The sequence below is a fragment of the Pygocentrus nattereri genome, chromosome 16 (genome assembly GCF_015220715.1).
Source record: "Pygocentrus nattereri isolate fPygNat1 chromosome 16, fPygNat1.pri, whole genome shotgun sequence".
NCBI lineage: Eukaryota > Metazoa > Chordata > Actinopteri > Characiformes > Serrasalmidae > Pygocentrus > Pygocentrus nattereri.
The window spans coordinates 10,329,372-10,350,742 of record NC_051226.1 but is presented as its reverse complement, the minus strand read 5'-3'; the positions used below and the strand labels follow the sequence as shown (position 1 = coordinate 10,350,742).

The 21,371-nt window shown below is 39.3% G+C and overlaps 3 protein-coding genes across 4 annotated transcripts in view; all 3 read left to right on the top strand.

Annotated features, from left to right (window-relative positions):
• The first annotated feature begins 739 nt into the window (after positions 1 to 739).
• On the top strand, positions 740 to 7,232 carry noc4l (nucleolar complex associated 4 homolog). The gene is made up of 15 exons (XM_017713532.2): positions 740 to 978; positions 1,248 to 1,368; positions 2,904 to 3,010; positions 3,257 to 3,364; positions 3,460 to 3,609; positions 3,761 to 3,863; positions 3,958 to 3,992; positions 4,088 to 4,138; positions 4,228 to 4,339; positions 4,552 to 4,612; positions 4,720 to 4,830; positions 4,958 to 5,121; positions 5,273 to 5,355; positions 6,746 to 6,859; positions 6,962 to 7,232. The coding sequence occupies exons 1-15, from the start codon at positions 829 to 831 to the stop codon at positions 7,076 to 7,078; spliced, it is 1,587 nt and encodes a 528-aa protein (XP_017569021.1). The 5' UTR covers positions 740 to 828; the 3' UTR covers positions 7,079 to 7,232.
• A 1,901-nt stretch (positions 7,233 to 9,133) lies between these two features.
• Positions 9,134 to 13,156, top strand: phpt1 (phosphohistidine phosphatase 1). Of its 2 annotated transcripts, XM_037546068.1 has the most exons (4): positions 9,452 to 9,718; positions 11,099 to 11,156; positions 11,491 to 11,618; positions 11,743 to 13,156. In XM_037546068.1, the coding sequence occupies exons 1-4, from the start codon at positions 9,614 to 9,616 to the stop codon at positions 11,833 to 11,835; spliced, it is 384 nt and encodes a 127-aa protein (XP_037401965.1). In that variant the 5' UTR covers positions 9,452 to 9,613; the 3' UTR covers positions 11,836 to 13,156. The 2 variants fall into 2 exon arrangements, with proteins under 2 accessions (XP_017570326.1, XP_037401965.1); XM_017714837.2 differs by lacking the exons at positions 9,452 to 9,718; positions 11,099 to 11,156 and adding an exon at positions 9,134 to 9,387.
• Positions 13,157 to 13,196: 40 nt separating this feature from the next.
• mamdc4 (MAM domain containing 4) overlaps positions 13,197 to 21,371 on the top strand; it is a 32,568-nt gene continuing 24,393 nt past the window's right edge. The window contains exons 1-8 of the mRNA XM_037546067.1: positions 13,197 to 13,504; positions 16,242 to 16,328; positions 16,443 to 16,604; positions 18,031 to 18,156; positions 18,450 to 18,683; positions 19,439 to 19,564; positions 20,155 to 20,310; positions 20,420 to 20,520. Of these exons, the coding sequence (XP_037401964.1) occupies positions 13,450 to 13,504; positions 16,242 to 16,328; positions 16,443 to 16,604; positions 18,031 to 18,156; positions 18,450 to 18,683; positions 19,439 to 19,564; positions 20,155 to 20,310; positions 20,420 to 20,520 (1,047 nt within the window). The 5' untranslated portion in view covers positions 13,197 to 13,449. The remainder of the gene's footprint in view (positions 13,505 to 16,241; positions 16,329 to 16,442; positions 16,605 to 18,030; positions 18,157 to 18,449; positions 18,684 to 19,438; positions 19,565 to 20,154; positions 20,311 to 20,419; positions 20,521 to 21,371) is intronic.

The following is a 21,371-nucleotide window of genomic DNA, read 5'->3' as shown; positions in this document are numbered from 1 at the left end:
GGCCTCGACCTTATTATATCGCCCCAAAACTCATCTTTAATAATTCAACTCAAACCAGGGGCAGCAAAGAGCTGCCCTGAAGCTGCCCTGAGCTGGGCTCCTGATGCTTGCTACCTTACAGCCCCCTCTATTCTTCAAAATAAAAGTCCCAGAACAACTAAGAACACCGTGCCTGCACTACAGTCAACCAAAATTAAGAATAACGTTATTTTCGAACTAATACAATCTGACATGCCTGACACCACTATATGCAATTATATCAAACAAACAAAAAGAAACGCGAATATGTATTTTTTATGTTGTGCCTTGCGTGATATCCCTTGCGTGAAATATAAATATATATTTGTTTTTGTAACCTTAATAAAAAAAGCTGTTGAGGTAATGCTGACTCTGTTTCTCGGGCTTTCAGTGCACAAAAATATGCTCGCATTTCTGATGTAAGCAGTTCTTATCGTTTCGTTTCTCTGTATTTTTGCAGAGTAGTAAATGGTGATTTTGTAATTTTGTGTTTTGCTATTTTACACTGACAAACTGCGCTGAAACTAAAGAAGTGGGTGTACAGACAGTTTTATGAAGAGAAAAGTCCCCATATATCGGTTATCAGTCAAACGGTCCAGAGTCGGTGGACGGGCGCTGGTCCGCCTCCGTGAAGGAGCGGTGGCTGTGATCGCGTGTAGTTTCTCGGTGCGACGTTGAGAAAACGGTTCGTGAGGCTTTTAAAAAGCCCAAACGAGCTTAAATCTCTCAGTTAACCCTCCCACTGTATGGGGGCGCTGTTTTCGGTCTAAGCCGTGGTTCGTGCATCATTTCTCGCCTGCGTTGGTGAACATGGCGCCGTCCAAAAAGAGCAGCGTGAAACAGAGCGAGGGGGGAAACAGCGAGATTTCATACAAGAAACGGATAAATACCAAAACAGAGCTCTTACTGCAGAGCAGGAGACACGCCAACGATATATTCGACGTCCTGGAGTACCTTCAGGTAAGAGTGTTGGAAAAAGAACGAAGCTGAAGTTTCACTCGAGAGATTATTTACATTTTCCCGGTCCACCTTAAGTTGTGCCTCAGAATGTAACTAACTGCTGCACCATTTAAGGTGGAACGGGAAAATTCGAACAAGAAGCTGAGCTCAGCCTCGTAGAAAACGACCTTTAAACACAGCTCAGTTAATTTAAGGACCAGTCTGTTGGTTTTTATTTTATTGGAGGATAAATTGTTGATAAAAAGCTAAAGAGTTGGTCTCCCTTGCAGTCTGAAAAAGAGAAAGAAGTCATTTTTGCCATCAACGCCTGTCAGAAGATCTTTTGTGCTTTGCTGGAGAGAGGAGACCTGTATGTTGGTCAGCTGCCCAGCGAAGAGGAAATGGTGGAAGGTAAGAGTTAGAAAGTTGTTCTCTGAGACTTTTAGACATACAACCATCAGGATCCATTACTGTTGACAACTTAGGAAGGTCTTTCTGTTTTCATGTGGCTGCTTTAGAATACCACATTTTAGCACTGCTTAAAAAAATCATGCATGTTCTTCACAGAACAAGCAAGGAACAGCACGTGTACATCGCTTGTTCTCTAAAGAACCAGTGCTTTTTATGAGCAGTGTAGCCTCCACACTGCCACAGAGAAGTTGGGACAGTAGGTAAAACACAAATAAAAGCAAAAAAAAGTGATTTATAAATCTAATTTAAAGTGTAATTTAATGAAAACACTAGAAAAGACAAGATGTCTTATCTTGTCAACTTTGATTTTTTGTAAATTTACATTCATTCTGATATTGGTGCCTGCAGCTCACTCCAAAAAAGTCAGGACAGGGTCAGTGTAAGACTAAGCACACTGAGATATTTAAATGACATGTTAAATGGGGGATGCACTCATGCTTGGGTATAAAAGGAGCATCCAGATAGGCCTCGTCCTTCATGAGCAAGCATGGGTTGAGACTCTCCGCTTTTGATAAAAATGCATCAGCAAAAAATCATTTAAGCCGTTTAATTATGCAGGAATTAAAAAATATATCTCTTTTAAAGACTGAGGACAAAAGTTAGTTCTGGCCATGCAAGCTGATTAATTGAGAAGCGTTCTAACTGAGCTGTTATTTCACCATAGCGTCACAGGTTTTTCACGAACACTGTATCACTCCACTGAGACGCTGTTGCTAAGCAACGACTTTGATAGGAGACGCTCAAGCTATTTGAACGCTTTTACTTCTTACTTTGCCAAAAACAGCAAATGGTTACTTTTAAGGTCACCTTTGATCTCCAGCTGATTTGGTCAGACTCTGAAGATGAGATTACACTAAATTCACAAGCTGTTAGTTGGTCTATTGCAGCGAGTGAGCGGAGCTCTGCTCTGACATAGCAACAAGCTGCTTGTTAAGGAACTATAATTTGGCAGAATTGCAAACAGTAAAGCATATTAAACGGCGCGTTTACGGCCAGAATTATTTGTCTCTTACTTTACAGTAAGATTTATTCAATATATATGTATTTCTTACATACAGTTATATGTCCCGGTCTGCATAGAACAGTGTCTGGGGCCGGACTCAGACTGTGGTCCGCCTCATAATGAACTCTGAGTTAGACCCTACCCTGACTATTAAGCCCTATAGCACTGTATCCAGTAAAATGTAAAGTGTACTAATTTGCTGAGCTCTGTGACAGTACATCTTTTGACCAGTCTTAGTGCTTTTGGCTTTAAAGCATGATGCATCGAAACACAGTACATTTATTATTTTTTTAACTTGTACTTCATTTGGTAAAAATACACACATGATTATTGACTGGCTGTTTCAAACTCTGCTCTGAAAGGGAATGAACTGTTTACACATGGTAGACAAAGCTGTGTTTACAGTTGTTAGCTTTCTTCGAGTGGTAATACTTTATACCCACACATTTTGGAATTCATTTTGTCCTGCCAGGTGATCGCGATGCTGATGAAAAGTACCACATATTTATAAGGCACCGTTACAGCAACTGTGTGGAGCTGCTGCTGGATAACATTGGCCATGAAGTGTTCCAAGTGAAGGTGAGGGAGATTGAACTGAGCTGCAGTGATGAACACACACACACACACACACACACACACACACACACACACACACACACTCGTATATACACAGCATAAGTAATGGCACAGTGTAAGAGTATATCTATCTAGATGTTTTCTTAGATTATGCTTTTATTTTGTTTGCTGTGTAGACTTTGATCTCCTTAGGCACTGTGTTTATATGTCTTTGATATCAAGATAAACATTCTGTTGTTTTCACTGTAGGAGGCTGCTCTTACTGCCCTAATGAAATTTGCCGCAGCTGAGGGGCAGCACCCTCTGCAGAAGCTGGAATTTAGCAACCACTACAACTTCCCTTTAGAGCTTATATTGGTGAGTCCTCTGAAGAATAGCAAAACAAGGCGATTCCATGTATGGTCTGCATGTCTAGGTTAGTTCTGAACATTAAATTGTGTCTTTATCCACAGGCAGTCGTGCGGTGTCTGCTTTCGGGGACAGAGGACATGGCTCTACTCATCTCCAGGTTCCAGGAGTTCCTTGAAATGGATGATGTGCGCTACTATGTCATGAGCTCCATCCGTGACACCATAACCAGAGTCATGGACAGAAACAAGCGGGTATGTTGTGAATGGAGGTTTAGAAATATTTTTGTTTCTTAGAGAAGTCTGCGATGGTTTATGTGGATGGATTAGACCAGAGATCAACAGTTCTGGTTGTGGAGGGCTGGAGAAGTGGCTTCTAGACTAATACTGCTTTGCTCTTTAATAGGCTGTGATGCCCGTATTCCAGAACAATGTTTTTACACTGCTCACGAACATCACTATACCCAGCCAGAGTGCAGAGATCAACAACTTCCTCATCAGGCAAGAAGGTAAGTCCCCACTTTTGTTTAGCTCGAATCCTTTACTGGATTGTTACTTCTTTCTTAATAGTGCCTTTCTCATTGTAAACACCATCTATTTTAGGTAAATATGAGGACTGGAAAGCAGCCAAATTGAAAGTAAGTTGAAGCTCTTAAAAACTGACATTGATAACTGTATTGGTTTGAAAAAAGTGAAATAACTGGCGTTCTCTTGTTTCCACTCCATCATGAAGGAGCAGAAGCGAGCATTTGAGCAAACATGGCTGACATTTCTGAAGTACAAGGTACAACATATCTTATTGTTACAATGAAGTCCTGGTCACTAAGGTTTGAGGACGAAAGCTCTTTAACTCATCTTTATGCTTTCCTGCAGTTGCCTGGTAACATGTATAAAAAGGTGCTAGTCATCCTGCACGACTCCATTCTGCCCCATATGAATGATCCCACATTGATGATTGACTTTCTGAGCGCAGCGTACAGTGTTGGTGAGTCCGTCGTGTTAGCGAATTCCTAGTGATTTCATTAAAGAATACCATGGTACCATGTGAAAGTCTTAGTAAATAAAGATATAATGTGTGTGTGTGATTTTCTGTTAGTATTGTATTAATTATATTTAGTTAGTATAGTATTATTGTATTAAGGCCTCTTTTACTGGCTATTGTAAAAGCCTTGGTGCTGTGTCTGTGTTGGACTTTAGGTGGAGCAGTCAGTTTGCTGGCTCTGAATGGGCTGTTTGTCCTCATCCACCAGCACAATCTGTGAGTACTTAACTTGGACAAAGTAAACCTTTACAATCTTTACAGTCTTTTTTTTTAAATTAAATTTTTAATTCAAGATGACTGATAATTTTATTCTTCTGAAACAGAGATTATCCTGATTTTTACAAGAAGCTATATAACCTACTGGACCCTTCAGTGTTCCATGTTAAGTACAGAGCACGGTTCTTTCATCTGGCCAACATCTTCCTCTCCTCAAGGTAAATCTGCTTGTTCAATCACTTCAAAGAGACTGACTGAAGTTAATTGTATTACAGTTAATCTAATAACAGCTGCATGATCTACTATTTGCCCTGAAATACTTTTTGTCTGGCCTTCTGTCTACAGTCATCTACCCGTCTACCTTGTGGCAGCGTTTGTCAAGCGACTGTCCCGTCTGGCCCTGACCGCACCTCCGACTGGTCTGCTCATAGTACTGCCCTTTATTTGCAACCTCATTCGCAGACACCCCTCATGCAGGGTGCTCATCCACAGACCCAGTGCAGCTGATGGTATGGCATCAAAGTCACTGCCCTGTGTCAGAATAAATGGCAGAATGCTAGTTTTGCTTGACCAATTAGAGAAAAAGTATGTTTCTAAAGTGAATGTTAAGCTGAAGGTGTTGAGTTTTGAGAATCAGTGTCTTTGTGGTTTGTTTCTCAGAGCTCTGTAATGACCCATATGTGATGGATGAGGAGGACCCTGCCAAGTGTCATGCTCTAGAGAGCAGTCTATGGGAACTTAAGGTAAATTTAATTTAATATGAATATTGTCTTGTTTTTGACTGTCTTCTGTTTTCCTTTGCTCACTTGTCATTTTCTGTTTGTTTATGTAAGGAGAGAAAAACAAAGAAAAGAAAAACAAACTGGTGTTAGGCAGGTAGCTAACATCAGTGCCCTAGTGTCCTAGTGTAGCCGTTTATAGCTGCATTACCGGTCTTTAAATCATCATTACAATGGAGAGAAATGATTACTCAATTCATGGAAATGACTTATCAGATGAGGAAGACATCAGGCCAAAAGTATTACAAATTAAAAATATATCAGTTTTCTTTACTGGTTTGTTTAATGGCCAACGTGAGTTATACTAATGCTAGTTGTATTGTTGTTATTATTAAGTGTTGTCCAGTCATTTCCGACACCGGCAACTATATAGACAGTGTTTCTCCAGAATATCCTGTCTTCTGTTTGGGTCTTCAGGTTTCTGAATGACTGCTTCTTGGTTCCTCTGATTGAATCTATCCATCTTGTAGCTTGTCGTCCTTTTCCTCTTTTACCTTCAACTGAATGGGTGAATTGGTTCTTCTCAAAATTTGTCCAAACTAAGATCAGTTTGAGTAACTTCAAGTGGGAGGTGAGGGTTGATTTGGTCTAGGATCCATTTGTTTTCTTTGCTGTCTGAGGTACCCTTAGAAGTCTTCGCCAGCACCAGAGTTCAAAGGCATCTATATTTTTCCTGTCTTGCTTGTTTAATATACTGTTTTCACCTCTGTAAGGAAATACAGAGAAAACCATGGCCTGGACAGTTCTGATCTTTGTTTGTAGAGACAAATTGTTGCATTTAAAGATCTTTTCAAGCTCCTTCGTCTTTGTTCTGCTGAACGTTTCTTGACTGCTGGGTCCTCTGATGTTAATAATTGACCCAAACAGGCAAAAGCTGTCCACCTTTACCACATCATCTCCAGCAGTGGCAAAGTTAGCAGTCTTCCCTGTCCTTACAACCTTCATCTTTTTCCTATTGAATTTGTATTTCCATCTTTCATTTGGTTCTTTCTCCTTCCTTATAAGGGCCTTTAGGTCTTTCTGTTTTTCTGCTGTGAGTGATGTATCATCTGCACAAATGCTAATCATGCTGTTGCTCGCTTGGTTGTGCTCATCAGCCTGTAGATTATAGCTAGGCTATCTCAGGATTGATTGACACCACAGTGACTCTAGGATTCGCGTTATGCTTGCTGGTTATTGCAGTGAGAACATTGATGAAGGAAAACATGAAAATTATATAAAATCCTGAGTTCTGTCAAGCTGATGAGGGATTTAGTGCTGCACTACATAATACGTTGTACTGAATATGAATAAATACTTCACAACATTAGAAATAAGGAGCTGTATTCACCCTTAACTTTCTTTACTCCTTTAGACCCTACAGAGTCATTACCATCCAGATGTGGCCAAGGCGGCCAAAGCAGTAAACCAGCCTTTACCAGGGCTGGAGGATGATCTCAGCAAGCTGTTAGAGTTAACCACGTTTGAGGTGTGTATGAGAATGAATTGATGGTACATGGAGCAGTTATCTTAATACACTAAAAGAATAAATAACATAATATCATATCAAGTGATATCTTTGTTTGTACAGCTGATGGAGCGAGACCTGAAGAGTCAAAGTTTGGCGGTGCCACTTGAGTTTGACCCGGCCGGTGGCCTGCTTAAGAGCGCCAAAGAGGTGCTGGGTGTGCACTTCTCTCTGGAGTAGTCACTGTGCTTGCAGTGCCTCATTTGCTCTCTGTTTGACTCTGTTTATCTTACTGTAATATTATTTTCGTTTGGCTAATGTTGTAGGCTGTTTTGTACATGAACATACTTGTGAATAAATCACCATTTGGGAACAAGTGTTTACTGAATAATGAGCTGATCTGTACAGTCTGGATATCTTCTTGTTTGGTTTATTTTGCATAAACACAAATTGTGAGAACAATAATGCGCTTTAGTGCATCAGTGAGTTTCCCAGCTTGTCCTAAATTTATGTCCGTTTGGCAGCATCAGATGTAAATTGACCATCTGCTCAGAAAAGATTTCCCACTCTTCATAATGTTTCCCAGTGAAAAGAATGGCTCTGTGTGATGGCAGTTCCTCCAATGGGGGGCTGTGTTTTAGACAGAAAAAAACATTAAAAAAAAAAAAAAAAAGCAAGGCTTGGGAGGCTTGAGAAATTAAGGATCAGTTTCCTGGATGGGGATTAGGCCTAGTCCTTGACTGCACTGCATACAGCATTCTGAATGGAGATTCTATACTGAAAGGAAATTATAGTCCAGAATAAGGCTTAATCCCTATTGGGTACCCAACCTTAAATCTGTTATGTTCATAGTTTTATCAACATAAACTGCACATTTAAATGTAAGGCAAGCTGGTTTATTATTATTATTGTTATTACACAAATTATAAATTATTTTTATTTATCTCATGTTAAGATGGTTGGATAGTGTAGTGGTTAACACCTCTGCCTTCTACACTGCAGACTCCTAACACCACCTTCGCCTACCTGTGTAAAATTACCAAATTGTAAGTCGCTCTGGATAAGAGCGTCAGCCAAATGCCAGAAATGTAAATGTAAGATATAATTGCTACTAGTGAACATATTTTTTTTTTCCCATTAAAAAAAAGTTTATTACTAGTGAGAAGTGACATTTTGTAGGTTATATAATTCCTACTGGATTTCATGTTACAAATAAGCAGAATTTGTGATACCAAATGTGGAATAAAAGCCAAGTGTTGGCATATATGTATGAAACATCCAAGCCTCCTTAAGCCTAGTGACTAAATTGTGCCAATGATGAATCAATGTAGAAAATTATTTGTAGACCAGCCTTAGGCTTAATGTGGGTCTAATGTTCTTGAGTTAAAGTAGAGATACCCAAGGTAAAATATCACCCCAGTAAAAGTAGAAGTTCCTCCCTTTAGACCTCCACTTGAGTAAAAGTACAAAAGTATTTGCCTTCAAATGGACTTAAATATTGAAAGTAAAAGTACTAAAACAGTAATTATGGCTCTGATGTCCTCATCATTTTTGTAACAAGACTCGCTTCATGAACTCATTTTAGGTGAAAATCCTCCAGCGTCTCTCTTGGCAAACCAAACTTTTAATAGAACATCATTAACTAGAGACGCTGATTATTAAAATTATTATAAACACAAAACACTGAAGGAAAACAATTTCCAAGGTTCCAATTTATGTTGGACAGACACTCCCAAAATGTTATGCCGCTGCACTGACATTGAACCGTGTGTTTGCACTGGATCAGTTTGTCCAACTGGTCAAAACAAGCCCAAAACAAACTGCACACTGTGCCCTGATTGGTGTTCTTGCTTAACACGTCTTTATTTATGACATTATATTTTATATAAACATAAACCAAAAGGAGCGACATATTTTGCAAAATTTAGTGGAGTAAAAAGTAAGATATTTGATTTGAAATGTTGTGGAGTGAAAGTAAAAAGCCATCCAAAATGGAAAAACATCAGTAAAGATACACAAAAAACTACTTATGTACAGTAACCAATTACATTGACTTCATTACTGTCCACCACTGGGTGTAACGCAGGGCTCCAATTTACTCATGTTGGTTTTACAGGTACAGGTAACAAAATCAGACTGTGGAAAAAGGATGGATGTTGGTCATTAATTCCATCTGGTTTGGTGCATCAACCCAGATGTACTGAGTGAATCTCAGATAGGAAAAAAATAAATAAAATAAAGGACACTGGCCCTTTAAGAAGTCCAGCTGATCTCCGCTCCGGCAGGTGGCGTTAATGAGACAATGCCTGATAGCACGAGGGACGGTGTGAGGGGAGCGTATAAGGCTGTTTTATTGAGTTGAGAGCAGCTGTTTAAGTGTTTATATCATAGTTTATTCTTCAGAATGGCCGCTGAGCGACTCGCCGAAATCCCTGAAGCTGATATTGACCCGAACGGCGTGTTTAAATACGTCCTCATCCGCGTTCACAGCAAGGAAGACGAGTCCTATGTTGACATAGTGCGAGGCTACAGCTGGGCGGAGTATCACGGTATTCAACCGAGCCGCGTTAGATTATTAAACACACGGCGCTGAATTTCAACCCCACATAATCACAATAATGAAGAGGACTCGCAGCGCGCAACTGCTCTGCATCACATTGTGCAGCAGGCTTGTTACTTTGGGTGTAGCTGACCACACCTCGTCGGTTTGGTAACTGCGCCCGGTCGGTCTCCGTCGGGTCGAACCGGTATCGGGCTGTGCGCCCGTGCTGGTAGATGAGAGTGCTCGACGCTGCCTGCGTGCCTCGTCTTTCACCTACAAACGAAGTGTCGGTCAAAAGAAACGGAGATTTTCCATTTCACAACTTCTGTGGTGAAAATGTAAACAGGGTCTTTAAAGGTGGTGGGTTGTGATGTGAAATGGTTCATTGTAGGCAGAGGTGTCAAATTCAGGTCCAGAAAGTAAAAGTCCTTCCCAGGATTTTGTTCCAACAGGCTGGCTTCTCTAGTTAGATGATACCACCACCAGCAGAGCTGTCCAGCCTGTTGGAACAAAATCCTGGGAAGGATTTTTACTTTCTGAACCTGGATTTGACACCTCTGTGTAGAGAGAGTTGTACTTCTTTACAGTGGTGGTGATCGGAACCTGGGGGCGTTTCTTAAGCAGGGTTAATCAGTTTACATGGTATCTTAAGCCTAAAGTCAAGTCTGTCCAATAGGAAAAGAGCAGAGGGATATTCCTGTTGGGACAACTTTCAGCTTGGGCCTAGGTGATCTGGCAAAGTCAGAAATCCTGCGGTGTGAAACACGCAGTGTCTGCAGCGTAGATAGATATGTTGATATTTACTATCCGAATCATGAAGTGAATCTACATGGGTCTTCAGAGTTTTTGGGGGCTGTTTTATCGTACAGCTCTCTGTGTGTGGCTCTCTGGCATGAATTAATATTTTTTTAATCTGACCTCAAAGCTGTCGTGAAAGTGTTTCTAGAATCTGGTAGTTTGTTCGTAACCATTTAATGTAACTTTCTGAGAAGGAGCTTTTTTTTTTGGCAGTCGTGACCTGGAGGTTGGGGAACTGGCCCCATGACCAGAAGGTTGCCGGTTCGATATTTGCCCCAGCGCCAACGGTCCGTGACTGAGGTGTCCTTGAGCAAGACACCTAACCCCCAATTGTTCCCCGGGCGCCGTGGATAGGGCTGCCCACCGCTCCGGGCAAGTGTGCTCACTGCCCGCTAGTGTGTGTGTCTATTCAATAGTGTGTATGTGGTGTTTCACTTCACGGATGGGTTAAATGCAGAGGTGGAATTTCCCCGTTTGTGGGATTAAAAAAAGTATCAATTAACTTTTAATATTGATTGCTTCAGACGTCTGGTTCCCACCACTGCGAGCAATTCTGGCTCTGTAAGATCCTGTTGAATGAAGCATTTCGCACCAAATGTCTCTGAATGACTTTTACGTTTGATCTGTGAAAATTCCGTCGATAATAATAAAAATAACCGCATTGCATCTCCTCTCAGCCTAAGTAAGCCTGGCAACATTCATGTCAGCTGTGCCTGCTTTTGCAGCATGAACAATTTGGCGAAATTTCCCAAAAAACTTGTACTGAGAGTTTTTAGGGTTTTTTTTTTTGCACATTTTAAATTCTTGTCATTTTTCTCGCATCGCGTTCGTGCGTAATAGCCTTAACACGGCAGATGGTTAATCCTGTTCGTCGTTAAATTCTTGAAACAGTAATGTGACATGTCTATTTGTGTTCACAGCACTGCAGTGTGAAATCCCAAAGTTGCGAGATTATCTTTAAACTGCGTCATGTCATAGGTAATCTTGATGAGGGCTCTTAAATGACACAATAAATGTTTGGGAAAAATCTTTGTTACTTTTATGTTATGGAAACAAAAAGAATATCTGCCAATATATAGGATTTTTAAAGCATCAAATACCAGAATAAACATCAGTCTTAAAAATCCTATATCGCTCAGGCTGTAATCAGAAATAGTATCTAGTACAAGGCCAAGTTCCAGATAGCTTGTGGCATTCTATTATTATATGCTTATTTGTGCCTTTATTTTGGTTATATTATTACTTGTATCCAGCTCTATTGGCTACAGTTTGTAGCTGCATAACGTATTGCATTCCTCTGTGTCCTCTTTAGCTGATATCTATGATAAGGTTTCTGGGGATCTGGAGAGAGCCGGTGGGGTGGACTGTGAATGTGTAGGAGGTGGAAGGATCAAACATGACAGTGCAGAGAAAAAAATCCATGTTTATGGCTACTCCATGGTGAGTGACACTCCTAAACTGTCACTACAATGCTGGGAATTCCAGTTTTATACAGTCTGTAGTGGTATGGCTTTATGGAAGGGCCACTAAAATTAGATGATCTGATTGTTTTCTCTGTTTTCAGGGCTTTGGGAGAGCAAATCACGCAGTTTCTACAGAAAAATTGAAGGTGCGGTACCCAGACTATGAGATTACTTGGGCAAATGAGGGCTACTGATTGGCTGGCCAAGTCATCTATCATCCTAGTCAGTCCAAGGACCTCTTGTGCTGAGCTGATACAGAAACAGCTGTTCTCAGCATAAAAAGGAGCAGAAAAGTACTCACCATCATCCACGTACTGAAACATGGCTTGGATCTACAGCAGCTGAATTCATTTTACTGATTTTGTACATTATTTGCACTCATTGAAATGGTCAGTTCACCCAAACAATACTTCATGTAGTAACAAGAAATTGAACATTTTAAATGATTCAGCTCAAAAAATTGCTTTGATTGAAAGTCATTCAGATATTTATGCAAGTTGAATAAATCTTGTTGTTACTTGTTACCACATGAATTTTTTTAGGATGAATTGATAAGCTATTTATTTTTGCTGTACTTGATGTTAAGTCATTGAGAATAAACCATATTCCTGGACCTAAATTAGGCCTAAATTTAGATTCAAAGGGATTTTCACTAAATTGCGCCACTGACATTTGAAGTTAGTCCAAACACTCTGATCTTATTTATGCATGTCCAGCGGGTTTCCATACATTTCCAAATGTCTTCATAAGTCAGTCTCTGACATGTAAACAGCCATTCAGAGAGGTTTGATGTGAAATGATGAGTTGGAGAAACACTTTGTCTTACTAAGTTACAGTGATGGTAATAGGAGCTGATGGTTGTGGCAACACAAATACATCCATTTAATTTACTATCCAAAATGACCAGTTAACCTACACGTGTTCAGTTCTGTTCAGACGTCTGGTTCCTATCACAAGCACTGCGAACAAATCTGACTGTGTAGGTTTCTCTAAAATGGAGCATTTCACACCAAATCACTCTGAATGACTTTGTTTACATCTTAATGATTTAATTATGCTGAAATCATTCACAATCAGAGGAATAACCCTTTAACACTGTTATTCATTTCCAATTTTGAAATAAATAAGGCAGAAACTAATGGGGTCAGATGATCCCACTAGCTAATACACATGGTCAATTAACTAGTGCTGAAGCATGAGTTTATTACTTCCAAGAATTTTAAATGGTCCAGAAGTTATAAACTTCATTGAGTTGCTAAATGAATTTGATGGCTTATGTCCGTTCTGTCAGCAGTTTCAGCAGGAAGTCTTATCACGTTCATCATACCATATTACGTCTTATGTTTACGTCTGAGTCAGTAACGGCAGAAATTGATGTTCGCCAAGGAATTTAATACTTTAATGCAGTTATTTCAGTAGACGACCCATTCATATTTTGAATTTATTCAAATCAAAGTGCAGTAGAATATATTTTGCATTTACTTTTCAATAAACCGATTAATTTTGCCTTCCTCATGACTGCGTCATCCTGCCTCAGTCCAAATGCCTTTCCTCTACTTACAGAGAACATCTTGCCTTGGTAGTGATTTACATTGTTGCTATTGGCGCTGATAGTTACTCTGTAAGTCACTGCACATTGCTCAGGCAGTGAGGGGTCATTAGCGTTTTTTAGTTGGAGATTTATAGCAGTTTTATAGCAGGAGAGCCAATGCAGCTGTGTGTGTAAGGGTATCAAGTCCAGGTCTTATCTGTGTGGAGAAGCTGGAAGAGCAGGTGAATGTGGCCTGCAGAGCAGACACGCTGCCTACATGATGAAGGGCCACTCCATTCAGCTACTGGCTCTGCTGCTGGTGGTCCAACAAGGTGAGAAAGCTAGTATTCCAAGTGGGGCTCTTTAGCAGTCTATGTTTGCTTTTTTAGAAATCCTGTTTAAGAGGACTAACATTGTTGGATTTTTTTTAGATAGTGAAGTAATGTTTAAGATCTAAAGGTATTTTCTAAGTGTCCGTTACTTGAGTACAGTGCCAGATTAGGTCAAATCTAAAAAGGTTTTTTAGTGGGTAATCACTATTAGCATTGCAGTTTAGTCCAAGACTAGATTTAATTCCTCAATAGGAAACTGACTTAATGAGTTATAAATACAAAAGGCATTTATATTATTTTCATTAAAGCTTTCAAGTGAGAGCTGAACTCTTAAATATAAATCTTGCGATGTAGCACTTCACTGTTGACCTTGTCTGTCTAAGCACCACTGATATCTGCTGTTCTTTTATCAGAGAACTTTGACTGGAGCTTTTTTCCAGTTGTTAATAACTGTGACGTGAACTTTGAAGCAGCCTGACTGGAAGCCTTTAAAAGCCTAATAGGCTGCTTCTCATGCAGAAATAAAGAAATATAGTCTTTCCCTAAAGGGAATTCAGTAGGGACCTTTCAGTAATTGTGAGATGACCTGTGGGCATGTTTAATTTCTGTAAGGAGTATTGTTGATGTGTTTACATCAATATTTAATTTTAATTCTTATTAGCTAAACCTCTGTGTGGTGTTGGAGTCTGTGGGACATATTTTCAGTGTTTACCAAAAGAAAAAAATGTGATTTATAATTATTTCAACCCCAGATTCCTTGGTCTTTGCTCATTTTCTTTGAAGAACATATAGAATAACACATTTTCAGTGACTTCACACTGTCCCCCCCCCCCCCCCCCCCACACACATTTATATTACATGTGTGGTGTTGGGCTGAACCCGTGGGGAAGGAAAGTGTGGAGGTACTGTGTCCCTTCACTCTCTCCTCCTACATGGCCTGCTGTTAGTGTGTGTGTCTGGGTTTGTATGCCGCTGTTGTCGGAATAAAAACTTATATCTCCATTTTGTCAATTTTCAGTTTTTGATATAATTTGAAAGTGCATGTTGGCCTTTATATTGTGTGTAAATTTCCTGAAGGATGGATCAAAATAAATGTCCAAAATTGACTTGGAAAAAATTGTGGTGCCATTGACTTACATTGAAAGTAATGTAGGTTTTTTCCTTCTCCTGTAAAGTTACCATTTTGAAGATACAAGGTTTTGCTCCGACAGCAGCGATACGTGGGGCCTGTGTGTGACGATGGAGTGTTGACTGGCTACTTGTGATATTTTAAACATCTGGTATTTTTGCATAAATTGTTATGGCTGTATTGATTAAAGAAATATAATAATGTGGTGGGTCCATCAGACCACTGAGTAACACATCAACACCACACAAAGGTTAATTTTGTACAAAAATAAGACGATATAAAATAACAAGAAATGACAAACAAATTAGCGTTTCCTTAAATCTAAATTATTTTTGTAATTTTCTCAAATATAATGTATAATAAGTGCTCCCAGTGGAATTTTTGTGCAAAAATTTAATTTCATAATTAAACTATTTACAATTACAGTTAATTACAACTTATTACCTAATTAGCCTTTAGTCTTATCACATGATCTACACTAGTGTCAATTACTCCACTGCCATTATTGAAATGTTGAGATGTTAAGATGAATTTATGTATATGGACATACAGCTCCAAAGAAATCACTTGCTACCTAATTACAGGCTTCCAAAATATGAACAGTGCCATCTGTATCAGTCTGTACAGGTAACACAGGTAAGGAAGGAAACATGTCCTCTCTTTGCCTCGTCATCTGCTGTTCAACTTAAATATACGTGATCATGTATTAATACAAATGACAAGTGAGTGTTGATAAAAATACATTAAAGATATTCCTCATGAACGTGAAAGGTGCCCACAATTATAGAAAGACCATCTAATTTATTCTCTCTTTAAAAATATATATTATGGGGTTTTTTTTTTTAGAAGAAAGACACTGTAGAACTGAAACTGCACAGCAAAATCAAGCAAGAATATGACCTAAAGGGCCCTAACAGTAATAAACGCAGATAAGACATCTTAAATCATCTTGGATGTCTTAGATATAACAGATAACAAACTGATAAGTGGACAATGCAGTGAGCCTCTACTAATGTTCTCACTGAGTGGTTGTGATTGCTTTGGAAAATGACTAGCAGAAAATGAGCATGAAAGAAACAATGTTTTCTAAAACACTTTCATTAATGAACTAATGTAAAAATTACAGGAATGTTGATGTGTATGTTTATATGTATAGAGAGAGTGAGTTGTAATGTACATTTGAATAAAATAAAATAAATAAAAATAATAATAGACTGGGTGTTTTTCAGAAAGCAGGATTTCCCAGTTAGCTTTAACTTAGGCCAAAAACACAAGCCTGCTAAATAGAAGAAAAGCTGAGGAGCGCTCCTAATGAACATTTCTCAGTAGTAAGCAAATATTTAGTGCAGAATTTGTATTATTCTTGAGTTTAATGTACTCGGGGGCGGGCATTATACATAAAATGTGTCATAATTTTTGCACAGGCCACATTTTATGTCTTATTCTTTCCCCAGTATAATAGATTCAGCAAATAAACAGCAACTGTGTATTAAAATGTGCAGAAGTGCGTTCAGTGTAGAAGGTGTGTTAACTTCTTTCACATAGAAAAACATGGCGCTAAAACTTTTGCTAATGACTGTATTTATGCATGAATTCCTTCATTTGTAGCAGTTACTCAGGAGAGCAGAGCGTGTGTTGGGCCGAGATGTGACTTTGTGTGTGACTGTACAGACTGCAGTGATGAGCAGGATTGTGGTGAGATACAGATACATCTTATATTATCCAAAACAAACCGAGCTGAGACGCCGTGACTCCTAAATTCTAAACACTCTCTTCCTCTGTTGTTTATGCTCTGCTGGGTTGTAACAGGTTATCGGGGGAGAGATTTTGTGTGTGATTTTGAGGATGCTGGCATGTGTGGCTGGACAGACAGGTCGTCAGATGGAGGCTATGTGTGGGAGAGGCGTCAAAGGGGACACCCTGTGCCCGACAGTGGACCCTCCTCAGACTACACCATTGGCACCTCTACGGGTACATATATCTGCCACCCAGCGCTTTATTTACTGTTCATTTGCTTTTTCTGGAGCTTATATTATTTAAAATGAAGGTGTTTTAGGGAGTTGGGAAATAATATTGAATTAATAAATGGTGAAAGGGGCCTTATCATAAAATAATAGTATGAATAAAATTATAATACAGCTACACTCTCCTGTTCATGTATGGAAACTAAGCTGCCAAAACAGTATGTTTATGAAGTGAAAACCATTAACACTTTACATTTGTCTGGCCATATAAGTGATGAGGAATGTTGTTACTGCAGGCAGTCTGTGGGAGAGTTACTGGAAAGGAAGCAATTAAAATATGCGCTGCTTCTAGATGAAGCAGTGGGTAATTTCAGCCTTGTAAGGGATCTATACATCTGAAAGTCTGAAGTTTGTAATTTCCGACTTGGATCATTTCAGTCCAAACAAAACAGTTTATACCACTTTTCATACCATTTACACAGCACAGCAGCTGATCAAAACCAATCAGGTTGTTCACGTATATGAGTCTTACAATAAAGCTTTCATGCACCTAGTTTCATGTTGTGTTACAGGCAACATAATTTCTGTGCAACTTGACAGTGTTTTATTTGACTTCACTGTATATTTTACAGAATCTTTTCTGTGTATGTTAAGCCTTTGAAAATTCATGTTTAATTAGCGGCTGTATTGATGCCTCACTCATCCTGTCCAGAAGCACTGCTAGTTCATCGAGAGCCACATCTTTGTCTCCTCATCTGTAATGTCTTTTATCATTTGGATTACAGAATTGGATTACAAGGGGAGAATATAATTAATCTAACCACATAGATCAGAATAGCTAAAGAAGAATAAGTGGTGGTACAGGCAGCTGTTTGAACAGCTGTTACCATTAGCTGGATAGTTAAATCTGATAGTTTTATTTGAGACTGGATAGTTAAATCTGAGAAATTCTTGTTTGTTGTTGTGGCACAGATAACTAAATTGAAAAACTACCAACCCTACATGAAGTCAGTCAAGAGGATCTTGTTTTCAGTCATCCAGTAAACCATCTTCTGTTTCAACCATCCTCTGTTTTTGTCTGTGAAATCAATACTTTGAAGTGATGTTGTTTGATATGGTCATGTGATGCATTATCGGCATTTTGATTGACTGTTTCTTGCAACTGTTGCAGCTGAGTTTCAAGTGAGTTGCAGGATGCTTTACATTATGCAACACAAGTGCAGTTTAGTTTCGTGTAGGTTTCAAGCAAACCAAAGTCACAGAAACAAAACAACCCTGTTTGAAAGACAAAGAGAAAAAAATGACTTGTAAGTTAGTGTGGTTTTATGCGCGAAACAAATAGGGCCCCTTTAAAATAGCTTTGTAGCTGCAAAAGAAATTCCTGCTGTACTGAAGCACGATTGTTTTATACTCATGTGCTTGTTGTCTTGTAGGCTGGTTCATGGCAGTGACTGCAGTGATGACAGGTCTTCCCAGCACCGCTATCTTGATGTCTCCCTTGATTAGCCAGTCCGCTCCCACCTGTCGCCTCCGCCTCCGCTACTTTATATGGGACTCAGGTACATGCATACGTAAACGTTTTAGCACTGTTCTCACTACTGATGTAGTGTAAGTGAACTATTCACACTAGCAGGCGCTTGTGTGGACACTAGATTATGGAAAAATTGAATTATGAGTATAATTCCACTGTCCAGTGGTACATATGGGTTTTGTTTTCATACTGTCTCAGGAAAAATCAACATAAAGTGCCTTGGTAAAGTGTTGGGCCAAAATAAGCTGCCAAAATAGCCTCAGTTCACCATGACATACATTCTCTACAAGTTGTCCATCCTTTATAATATGTCTGTCCCAGGTTACACAGGCCTAGGAAACAGCTCTCTCTGGGGGTCAGTGTGGCAGCCTGATGAGCAGAATGCACTGGTGTGGAGACCAGAGAACATAAGTGTTCGTGCATGGAGAGAGGACACCATCTTCCTGGGTCGCATCCCCGCCCCCTTCTATATACAGCTTCACTCTCAACGCCAAGAGGGGAGGAGAGGAGACATAGCCATTGATCAGCTAGAGTTTCTGGACTGTGCTCTACCAGGTGAAGCAGGAGGGAGGCAGAAGACTTTTTCTGATTTTAAATGTATTGTAGATTAAATCAATGATTGAGCGAAAGATCAAAGATACACAATTATTTCTTTTCAACAGCCAAGACACACTTCTTTAGATTTTTATTACACTAGAGCTACAAGGCTAATGTTACTAACAAATAATGGAAGCTTACTGCTGCACCATTTAAGGTGGAGTGGAAAAAAAAATTTGAGAGAGAAGCTGGCAAATAGGAAACATAAGCCCTGTAAAAACAGTGCTAAAGGTAGTTTTGCATGTCTCATATGTGCTTGTTCTACACTCGAGTTTTATTTCACTGGTATTAAATATTACAAGCCGTTCACACGATCAGTTTTAGCTGAAATTTGCAGAGCCTCTCAGCTTGTAGGCCGAGACTGCGGTATTGCCTGAAGCAGCTGGCTGACAGAACACTGCACATGGAAAGCTATTCAAAGCGCTAGAATAATGGCTAACATAATGTCTTTTCTTTGCATTCTCTTTTCCCCTGTTAACTCATTAACTCATCACAATCTAGTGTCCACTCCTTTTACAATAAACTGTACTAACTCACCTCAGGCTGCAACTCACTACATGAGAGGTGAGGGAATCAGTGTGTTTTTGGCATCTTATCTGCATATATTTGCATATCGGTATAACGGTAATGACAAGACTAATATGTTAAGATTATAGACTGGACAGGTGTACCGGTGTAACTGTGCTCACTCATATGGTCTCTCTGTTTCTCAGTCCCTTCAGGTAGTGGGGGGTGTGAGGAAGGCTATTTGAAGTGTAAACGTGGAGGCTGTGTGAAGGAACGCGTAGTGTGCGATGGTACAGATGACTGTGGAGATGGAACAGATGAACAGAACTGCGGTCAGTGCCTGGCTCTCAGACTCCTTCTGTGTCAGTGTGTACTCAATGAATCACTTGAGTTATTGGCAAGGTGGATTGCTTTCTGTTCAGGAGCCTTATGCGACATGCCTTGTGAGGACGTCTGAGAACGCCACTGCTATTCCTGGAGATCTGCTGTTCTGCATATTTTAGTTCCAAATCTTCCTTCACTTCACCTAGTTCTTTCAGAGCAGGATGGGGCAGAATGGAAAAAATTCCATGCTTTGAATTTGCTTAATTTAAACATATTCATTATTTCCACCACATGAATGAAATACATCAACATGGTTTTGTCTGCCAGTGCACATACTTTTGGCAGTGTTTGCAATGATATCATTTTATCCATGTGGAAATGTTGCATATCAGTCAAGTGCTGTATATTTTTCAGTGTAAGTCTTTATCAATTCAAGTTTTATTACACACGTCTATAACCTAAGAAAAGCTCCATTAGTTTGCAGTGAAGTCCCTGTAGTTAATGGAAAATAAGCCTTAGTATGCATTAAGCCTGGAATGCTAAGGGGTTAACAATCTTTAATCAACTGCTGATTTGAATATCTGGTTTCTGTTTATAGGACAATACATGAGCTGTGATTTTGAGGATGACCTGTGTGGGTGGGACCTAAGATCACTGTCATCACTGAAGTGGATAAGCACCTCTCAGATAAACATTTCAGTGTCCGAGCCTCTGAGAGGACCTGGAAGGGACCACTCCAACAATTCTGCCTCAGGTGCATGCAGGGTTGTCTCAAGACTTACAGTGTAAAGTTATAATGCCTCATTTAATGCCTCAAACAATGCAACATTTTATTTTATTTGCTATTATGTTTTTACTCACAGGTCATTTCCTCTATGTTACCAAGCCAGATGTGTGGAAGAATGATTGGGCATCTTTTCAAAGCCCTCGTCTGGCACCGACCAATAGCACACATCCATGTCGTGTACGTTGAACAGTAGTGCGAGCATCACATTAAAGACTCTCTCCAGCAGTCAAGACGATCTAAAAATACTAAAAAAAAATACTAAAAATCCTTTGAGAAACCCAAATATGGCATTTTAAAGGTGCTATATTCTACAGTTCCTTAATTCCACATTTGTGTGGTTTATTCATAAATTTGTTTTCATGTGATTTTTGTTAAAATCTCATTATCTCTTAAAATTAAACCTTTAGACTGTTTTGTTACTGTGCCCTTAAGGTTGACACATGTAAATTAGGCCTCATTCAAAAAGCAGTCCGGGGTGAAACACATATCTTCAGCATGAATGACTGGGGTTAAACTGCTGTAGGCTGAATATTGCTGTTGTCTCCATTTTTTAGGTTTTTCAGTTTTTGAGATAATTTAAAAATACTTGTGACCCTTTACATTGTGTGAAAATTTCATGATGAATGGACTAAAAGAAATGACCCAAATTTACTTGGAAAAAAGTCTGGTTCCATTGACTTACAATAAAAGTAAAGTATGTTTTTCCTTGTCCTATAAAGTTACCATTTTGGAGATACTACCTTTTCTTCTGAGCGATATGTAAATGCATTAGATTTTTAACAAAAACCATGTATTCAAAAGCTGTTTGTACAGCTTGGTTGCAATATATGGACTGTATAAATTTGGGAGTGTATGGATTTTGTTGAATCTAAATAATGTCTACATATGACATCAAATTTTGGTAAAAAAATAATAATAACAAGGAATAAGCAAGCAGTATAAATCGTAACTGACATTCCCCATTATATTACCAACATCTTTAAGCCCGTTTGACATTTTTGTGTATTAACTAGTCATTAAGGTGTATT